At 35.2% G+C, this 9,991-nt stretch overlaps 2 protein-coding genes across 2 annotated transcripts in view; one reads left to right on the top strand and one right to left on the bottom strand.

The window, feature by feature from the left end:
• Window positions 1–1,778, bottom strand: part of LOC125035877 — a 30,527-nt gene extending 28,749 nt beyond the window's left edge. Inside the window, exon 1 of the mRNA XM_047628190.1 lies at window positions 1,640–1,778. Within this exon, the coding sequence (XP_047484146.1) occupies window positions 1,640–1,778 (139 nt within the window). The remainder of the gene's footprint in view (window positions 1–1,639) is intronic.
• Window positions 1,108–7,494, top strand: LOC125036175 (DNA/RNA-binding protein KIN17-like). The gene is made up of 3 exons (XM_047628614.1): window positions 1,108–1,193; window positions 4,861–4,929; window positions 5,689–7,494. Exon 3 carries the CDS (start codon window positions 5,715–5,717, stop codon window positions 6,900–6,902), a length of 1,188 nt encoding a protein of 395 aa, XP_047484570.1. The 5' UTR covers window positions 1,108–1,193; window positions 4,861–4,929; window positions 5,689–5,714; the 3' UTR covers window positions 6,903–7,494.
• Window positions 7,495–9,991: the final 2,497 nt, after the last annotated feature.

Raw genomic sequence — 9,991 nt, forward strand, 5'->3', positions numbered from 1 at the left:
TTGATACCACACTTTTGCTCTTCTCAAAGATAGATAATCCTTTATCCATAGCAGAAGCTTGCCCTTAACTCCTAAAAGAGTTAGTTCATGGAGGATTGCAGAGAAAGAGAAAGACACACACACACACACACATATATATATATATATATATATATATATATGTGTGTGTGTGTGTGTGTGTGTGTGTGTGTGTGTATAGACATATATATACATATATATATATGTATATGTATATGTATATATAGACATGTGTATATATAGACATATATATATATATATATATATATATGTGTGTGTGTGTGTGTGTGTGTGTGTGTGTGTGTGTGTGTGTGTGTGTGTGTGTGTGTGTGTTAGTATGTATATTAATATTTGTATCTATCTGTCTATCTATCTATCTATGTATTTATCTATCTACATATCTATCTATCTACACACACACACACACACACACACACACACACACACACACACACACACACACACACACACACACACACACACATGCGTGCATATCTAGTGACGATCACAGGCTTTTATATGTGCAAGTCTCCACTGAAAATGTCGCTCCTCCTTAACTAATACTAATATTAACTAATAATAACTAATAAAGTATACTCTTTGTTTACACAAAAGGGTACATTTCATATGAAAAATATCGGAGAGACAGACAGACAGACTGACTGACTGACTGACATTGACACACGTACACTCGTACAGACTGCAGACAGAGCGAGACTGGTGTTGAAAGAAAGTGAGAGGGAGAGAGATAGAGAGAGAGAGACAGGTAGGGAGAGTAGTGGAATAGAATAAAGAGTCAATTAGGTCCGGTTATAGCTTACGAATGCCCCTAGATTTTTTTTTCTTTTATTGTTCACTTTGCTCGCCTACCCACCGTTGCCCCTTCTAAGAAAAAAGCTGAAATGACGCTCTTGGGAGGAAGAGACATTGGAGGGAAGAGGGAGGGGAAGGGGAGGAAGAGACTGCTCAAAGGATTAAAAAAAAAAAAAAAAAAAAAAAAAAAAAAACTTTTCGAATATATGCACAGTTTATATTTCAGACAGTTTACTAACGTGTTCTAATGCTGGGAAATTATGCGAGCAAATTTTCAAAAGAAGTCAGCTGTACCGTTACCTAACCGATCTCTGTTATTTGTTTACATTTTCCTAGAAGCTGAACCTTGTCTCATATTAGAGGTAAATAGACGAAGAATATCGATAATTTATCTCATGTTGTTGTTGGTGTTGTGATTGCAAGCATGTATGGCGTTTATTCATTACATAACTACAAAGATTTAGATGTAAAATAGTAGTAAACCGGTATGACTTCGCGATCTTGTTATTCCTTTGGGTAAACGTTTAGATAATCATATAAAAGAAGGTAAATATTCAGAATACCTTCGCACGAGCGATATTGGTGTCAATTCCTCACTCTCTACTATGTGTTTTTATAGAAATAATGCCGAGGAAACCCCCACCCACCCCAATACCTACGATCTTACAGTTTTAGAACCCGATAGCAGGGGAGGGCATGAATGGTCCCAGGGAAATTGCAGAAGATATGAGTAATATAACAGAATTGGTCAATATATAATTAAATACATAGGGCTGTGAACCCTCTGAGGGGGATGGCTGCCTCCAACCCCTGCGCTGGACGACAAGGAATCCACCACATGTGTATGGCAGAATAGGGTTTAGGACAGACTCGTCATCAGGCGCTTTTGCATGTCCGTTGTGTGCTCTATCCTCCTGTGAATATGTGTAAGATTCTTTGTCTTCCATTGTGTGGATTGGGGAGTTGCAGACACTATAATGAATTATTCTGTGTAGCTATATTATTAACCCATTGGCGACGGGTATAGAAAATTTTTAAAAACTCTACGCTCTGGCGAACGGCAGCAACGCGCCGACTTTGAGCGCGTGAATTCAGTACATCAAGCCGAATCATTGCCTCGGGGGGCTTTGGCGTATTGTTATGATGGCAATAGGCGTGACCCGTCGCCATTGGGTTAAGCTACATTTACTATATGGTCTGTTGACTTTTTTTCCGGGATTCCTGGTCGCGTGAGTGCAGTGTGTAATTCTAGAAGTCTGCTGTAATCACAGTACCCAATCAGATGCTATATTGTTTAATCTAGGAAAACAAAGAATCCTTCACATATTCATGGCAGGAGAGAATGTCAGACAGAGTTGCATCTGGCTCTCCTGCATGTCGGTCATGCGCTCAACCTTACCACTGCACACCTGTGACTGGAACTCTTGTAAAAATAGTCAATAGAGATCACATTATGTTATTGTAAATATAGTTACTTCAGTATTATTAACCCCTCAGATCTGCTGGGTATGCAGCTTGTAGGCCAGGCAAATGCAAACACGTGTGTGTGGTGACAAGACTCTGTGCCTCTTATTTGCAATGTTATTTTCTCTTTTTATGCATATGCATTTTTAGTTTTTTTGCCATTTTCCAATGTCCATATTTGTCATTTGATTTGCATTTTAGATGGTAATAGACTGTTTTTTTGCACAGACTCCATATCATCTCTCTAGGTAGTCTATAACTCAGCAATAGAAAATTCTTTACAAATTAACATTTTGTTATTTGTGTCACTTTTTTTCTTTTTTTTTCCATGATATTCAATTTTCTGTAATACAACATGCACCACCGCTCACAGTGCCAGGAATATGATTCTGAGCATGGAAATGGCATCTGTCTTGGAGCCAGTGCTCTTCCAGTCATGGCTCACAGACATTACATTCCACTCATTTATTGATGAGAATAATGCAAAACCACCAAATGAGTCTAATTACCCTCCCAAGAGGTTTGTGCACTCATGGCAAGTCTTTCCTGGCCATCAGCTCATGTCAGCAAGTTTGCATCACCTGGCCCGCAGCCAGATTTTCCCATGATGGCTTGTTCTGCCCCTCGAGCCAAAAAAATTTTGTTATGTGATGGTCATGTCATCAGGATTCCCGCCGGGAAAATGCAATGATCATTTTTTTATTTTTTTGTGAAATGTCTCTGCACATAGATGGCTGTGCTAGTGCTTAGCCACAAAGGAGTTAATTATCACCTTACCTGATTTCACCTATCCTAGAATTGGAGGAAAAATATCTTTTTTAATGCTATGAATATTGATGGTGTTATTTTTATTATAGACATTATAATTACTATAATGTTATAAACATTAGTAACAACAAAATCAGATAATGTAAAATATTTTCGTAAATCAAGGAAAAGGGTAAACGGGCAAAACAGGCAGTACTCGTGATTGGCTCATTGGTAACTTAATACAAGCGTATCCATCTGTGTGTAAAAACATTGAATAAAGTAAACTCACAGTGGGTATAGCATGTACATACATGCCATGCCCAGCAGCATGATATTATTTGTGTATATTATTCATATTTTACCCCACAATTTCCCTGGTACCGTTCCCTCCCATGCTATTGGGGCTTGAAATGTGGGGGCTTGGAGGGGTTGTGCGGGTTCTACAGCAAATGTTCTACATATATGCTTCGTAGAGGCTTAGAGGAATCCATTGATATCACTGTTGTTGTGATTGGTCTTGCTTTCTTTTCATTTTATATCTATAGCTTAACTATAATAAATATTTAGAATATCTTCACACAATCACAATAATAGTGGGTATTAATGGATTCCTCTCACTCTCTGCTACAGCCCATTACCTTGGAAACACCCCACTATTCACAATCTTGGCCCCAATTGCAGGGGAGGGCATGAAAAATACCAGTAAGATATGAATGATATACATAGAATTGGTCAGTGTTGAGTTAACTGCAACGAACACACAGGGGGGTTGCAGCCCTCAGCCACCTCTTTGTCAACAAAGCATCCACCATGTATCCTGCCATGAATACATGGGAGATCCTTCAGTGCTGTACAACCTTTGACAACTAACACATCTTATCCTAGACATTTATTTATTTCTACCCTTTTGGTCCCAGTTCTTTGTCATAGTGCTATATAACCTTTGATGTCCAGCACATTTATTTTATCTAACCATTAACCATCCACTGACAATTATCGTGAGGCCTGCTGTGCAAGAAAAATATTGGTATGGCCTTACTTCAGTAAAAAACTAAACTTGTTTTATGCTAAGTTTAAAACTAAATTAAGGACCTTGTTGGTTCCTGTATTGGCAACAGTAGTTGTCTCCTTCAGATGGTTTGTGTAGTCGTAATGAACTTGTTTACTAGAAAGGATGCCTTCCAGAAAATTAATGTTTGTAAATGATAGAAGTTAAGTAAAAGGACAAAAAACAAATTTGTGAGTTACAATTTTTAATGTAATATTAAAACACTTTGAATAACCCATCAGTTTCATTATCTGTGTGATGTCATAATTTTCTCGTCAGATAAGATCAGTTAGAAACATAATCTGTCATGTAGGGATAAAGTAAAGACTAAGAGGAGAAAAAGTTCTATTTAATGGTGACAGAGGATGATGATGATGATATATATATATATATATATATATATATATATATATATATATATATATATATATATATATGTATATTTATATATATATATTTTTTTTTTTTTTTGGTATTATAAACATCAGTTATGGATTTGCAGTGATTAAAGCAACACTGAAAGTCTTATCAATAAAATTACCTGTTAAGATACATGTACTACACTGAGGTAAACAGTTTAATGAAAGTCATATATTAATACAATTAGTATTATTGTTAGCTACTGTGTTTACATTGTTATCATTCATGTTATTAAGAATATCTCTAAAATTTAAAGTTTTTGTTTATTTTAATTTATATGATTAGTTAAAAGTATCTGAGATGCATATTTTTATGGTTGAATTTACTTACCAATATTATTTTTTCAGGTTCATACTTCAGAGGCATTCCAGGCATCACTTCGGGAAACTGAAAGTTTTCGGTTTATCGCATTTCATGTAGGTCTTATTGTTTACTTTATTTTTAATTGTTAATGCAGAATATTAATACAATACTTTAAATTAATGTTTTTGAAAGATTGTGTTACAGATAATGGTATAGACTATTACAGATAATGAATTCTTTATATGCTCAGCATTTGGAGTATTGTTTTTAGATAGAGAGATAGATAGGCCAGACTAAATAAATAAATAATAATAATATGATAAGAAAATAAAGGAATTTCTAAAAAATAACAATAGCAATATACTAAGGTGTCACTCAAAAGTTTGTTATCAAGAAGAAATTACCAATGAATGCATCATCAGATTTTATTGTGCAGTTGAGAAAGACACAGAGAGAGAGACACAGAGAGAGAGAGACAGAGAGAGAGAGAGACACAGAGAGAGAGAGACACAGAGAGAGAGAGACACAGAGAGAGAGACACAGAGAGAGAGAGAGAGAGAGAGAGAGAGAGAGAGAGAGAGAGAGAGAGAGAGAGAGAGAGAGAGAATGGCAGAACAACAGACAGACAGGTAGACAGAGACAAACAAACAGAGACAAACAGACAGAGACGTATATGCTAACACCACTGTTAGCAGCCTATATGAGTCGTAATTGTCCTTAGAATTTGCCAAATGTTGAGTCATTCTCCAAACTAATAATATACTAAGGTGTCAATCAAAACTTTGTAATCATAATTTATTTCTTCCACGATATATCTTAAAGTATTTCTATGCATGGGATGTACTCTCTACTGTTTACTGTTTTTTCTACAGAAAGTGTCTCACTCACCAAGGACAAGATGGGGAAGGCAGAGAAAGGAACACCAAAAGACCTGGCCAATAAGATGAAGGCCAAGGGTCTCCAGAAATTGCGGTGGTACTGTCAGATGTGTCTGAAACAATGTCGTGATGAAAATGGATTTAAGTGCCACACCATGTCCGAAAGTCACCAACGGCAGCTCCTCCTTTTTGCTGAAGATCCTGACAAGTACCTGGACAGCTTCTCAGAAGAGTTCCTTGAGGGATATGAAAGCCTTCTGAAGAGAAGGTTTGGCACAAAGAGAGTCCATGCCAATAATGTGTACCAAGAATACATCCAAGACAGAGACCATGTGCACATGAACGCCACAAAATGGGAAACTCTTACTGATTTTGTCAAGTGGCTGGGGCGAGAAGGACGCTGCCTTGTGGATGAAACTGAAAAGGGATGGTATGTGGCATACATCGACAGGGATCCTGAGACCATCCGAAGACAGAAACAAATGGAGAAACGTGAGAAATTTGAGAAAGATGAGGAGGAAAGAATGCAAGAGTTTATCAACCGACAAATTGAGCTTGGTCGGGCTAAGCAGGGTGAAGGAGAAAAGGAATACAAGGAATTGCAACGAGAGAATGAAGATGAAGTGATATCCTTAGATATGAAGCTTCCCTGCTCATCTAAGTCACTAAAGGGAAGTAGCCTCAACAAAAATATTTTAATGGCAGAAACAAAAAGCAAGCCAAAGGTAGAGGAGAAAGTCAGAAAAGAAACAAAGAAGAGAACAGCTCTTGATGATATCATGAAAGAGGAAATGGAGAGTAAAAAAGTAAAGGAACAAATAGCAGCCAAAAAAAACAAAGTTGAAAAAGAAGGAAAGGCTGAGAAACCTTGGTTAGCAAAAGGAATTGTTGTTAAAATCATTACAGAAGAACTAGGCTCCAAATATTATAGAGCCAAAGGAGTTGTTCGAGATGTGATTGATGGCTATGCCGCAATAGTGAAGTTATTAGATTCTGGCGCAAAGATTAAGCTTGATCAAATGGCTTTAGAGACTGTAATCCCCTCACTTAAAAGGAAAGTACTGATTCTTGTTGGCAAACACCGTAAGAGAGAAGCCGTGCTTGAAAGCCTCCAGGAGGACTCTTTTAGTGCCACACTAGTTTTGGATGATGGACAGACATTAACAAATATCCCTTATGAACATTTTAGTAAATTATACACTTCCTGATCAGCAGGAGAGGATTTTGTATCTTGGTCTGTATATGCTTGCAGATTAGAACTCATAGGATTGGTAAATCTATATTTTTTATTCAGCATAAAGTTGCTCTTAATGTAAGAAATGAAAATTATTTGTAAATAAAGGATTATAATGATTTCATGGCAATATTGACTAACTTGTGAAATTGCCTATTACAAGTACAATTTTGTAATATATACTTCAAAATGTTTTTTAGAATTTTATTTTAGCATATTTTTACCCACAATATGAAAATTGGAAGTGACAAATAGTATTGTAAATTATTCACTCTTACTGATTAGTGAATTATGATGGCTTGATCCACTTTACTTAAGAGATACTAGATGAACATTTAGATGATCAGTTCTTACTAAAACATTGAAAAAGGCATGAATGAGAATAAAAAAATCAACAGTCCAATATAGTTTAAATGATATTTTGATATTATGTTCATATGATTAGATGTATAAGATGTTATAATATCATAGTCTCATTTCCTTGATTTATTAATTCTCATTCATACATTCTTTGCATGTGAGAGAATGTGTTTTTTCTTCAGAAAATAAAGATGAAAAGAAAGTTATCAATGTTGTTATATAACACTGATTATTTATTTACACTATAAAGAAAATATACTTTCCCCATTTTCCTACAAAGTGAATTTACAATATTTTGGTTACTGAATACTACTCCAATGTGGCATGAGAGGTTATTTACAGATATGCCATGCCCTAAGTGAGTTTAGTTTATTAACTGCATAAATGCATATATGGATCCACATCACTTGTCCACCTATCTTGCCTGTTTAATCTTTTCTGTGCTCTTAAGAAATATTTAATTTTAATTCATAATGCTTTTAATATTGTGGATATCACTTTAATAATTATAATGTCAATAAAATAATAATAATAGCATCATTAATGACAATAGAAGAAAAAAAACATTTTCCCGAAACCTCAACTAAGGGAATATTTATGTTAGGGCGCGGAAACTGCTAAGTTTCTTGGTGGCTGAGTACTTGTGGAACCATCTGTGTGTAGCTACATTTCACAGAGCAATACAACAGTGAACCTTACATTTTCCAGGCTTCATTTTGTCAATCCATTGACTTTGGGAAGATGTACTGCTTACTCTGTGTGTGTGCGTGCGTGCGTGCGTGCGTGCGTGCGTGCGTGCGTGCGTGCGTGCATGTGTGCGTGTGTGTGTGTGTGTGTGTGTGTGTACGTGTGTATGTGTATGTATGTACATATGTATGTATGTGTGTGTGTATGTGTATGTATGTGTGTTTTTCCACCAAGGAGTTAACTGGGGGGACCTACATGACCTCACTTGATTTCCTCTTTCTTTTAAGTTTTGTGATGTTTTTTTTTTTTTCTAATGTTATTAACCCAATCAGTATGAATGGCAAGAATACATGCCATGCCCACTGTAATACAAGTTTATTGTATTTACACATAGATGGCTCTACAAGTGCTTAGTCACCAAGGAGTCGGTTATTAGTCCTACCTATCTCACCTGTTTACCCTTTTCCTTGACTTTTGGAAAGGGTTTTTTGCATCAATTCATTGTCTTAAATCTTACCAAGATTTTAATAACAATTTGATAATCATGACATCAATGATAATAACAACAGTATCAATATCAATTGTTATAAAAAGAAAAACACATTTTCCCTCCAATTTGAGGAAGGGAAACAGTATCAATCACTAGGGCCTACTGATAGACTCCTTAATTGACTCTTTGGTGAATAAGCACTTTTGGAGACATCTAGTCTATATGTAAACACAAATAATAAACTAGAATCACAGTTAACATTGAATGTATATCATGCCCTCCAAGTTCAATGAAATAAGAGGCTTAATTACCATCTAGTGAATCTAGTGGAGTTTTAAGCTGAATCACATGAAATACACCATGAAGTGTAAACAAAAGATGAAATTTATTATTCCGTTTACAAGTATTTATTCTGTGACAGATTTTGTTGATGAAACACTCTGAATTTGTCTTTTGAAAGATATATGTTAATCATAAAAAAAAAAAATCTCTACTGAGGAATGCTGCAAGAGAACTGCTGATACGCCCACAAAGCAAATTAAAACATAAAATGAGGATCTACTGTGGAAAGTATATAGTTTAAAGTTTAAACTACAGCTACTGCCATTCTCATTTAAATAACTTTGATGTAAATGGAGCAATTAACATTTCTTGTTCTTTGTGCAAGTGAAGCGTTAAGTTGCCATCCTTGAGGGATCAATAGCCATTCTACTTTTCTCCTTTTTGGTAAACTATGATTTGAATGAATAGACCACTATTTTGTTAAACCATTTTACTGTGATGCATATGTCATGTAGCCAAAAAATATATATATACAAGCAGAGAACAGGCAAATGATCTTGTTAATCTACACACTAAATAGTATTCTGAATTAAGTTTGTCCTAGATTCAGAAATATTTCAAACTGGAATTTATAGAACTTTTGTCATAATCAGACTAGATTAATTAAGCTTTATACAGACTTCTAATTTCATGAATTAATCCTGAGACAAAAAGTTTTATTATGAATTTACATACACTTCCTTGAAAAGTCAATTTATTTAATAATGATATAGTTTCATTCATGGAAATAAATATATACTATATTAGGTAGTAGACTTTAACTAGCTTGAAACAATATTACACACCTCTTAAATTTATATTTAGTATAACATGATTCTTACAACAAATTTTTGTCTGTGCAACTGGTGGAAGATGGTAGATTGTGTTAAAAGCTTTGATTTAGGTATTATAAGTGTCATTAGGGCTCAGGTTATCTTCCATCATAAATTGTGATGTTTAAAGGTGTTCATACTAATGTCATCTGAGAGATTTAAAAGACTAGTTAGATCATAGTGAGCATTTTCCAGATTACCATTTTCATAAGCTAATTGCCTTAATTTACAGTAGACCATGCAATAATTAGTTAGTAAACTGAGCTTTTAAGACAACAGGTAGAGAATACAGCAGTACTGTAACTACCCTCATACTATAAATGCTTTAAAAATTCCCCTCTGTGTCAGTCCTCTGTTTAGAAGACTACTTCT

This window comes from Penaeus chinensis, chromosome 20 (genome assembly GCF_019202785.1).
Source record: "Penaeus chinensis breed Huanghai No. 1 chromosome 20, ASM1920278v2, whole genome shotgun sequence".
NCBI classification, from domain to species: Eukaryota; Metazoa; Arthropoda; class Malacostraca; order Decapoda; family Penaeidae; genus Penaeus; species Penaeus chinensis.

What these genes read in the sequence shown, in the direction of transcription:
- LOC125036175 (XM_047628614.1), top strand. Translation starts at nt 5,715, where the DNA reads ATGGGGAAGGCAGAGAAAGGAACACCAAAAGACCTGGCCAATAAGATG.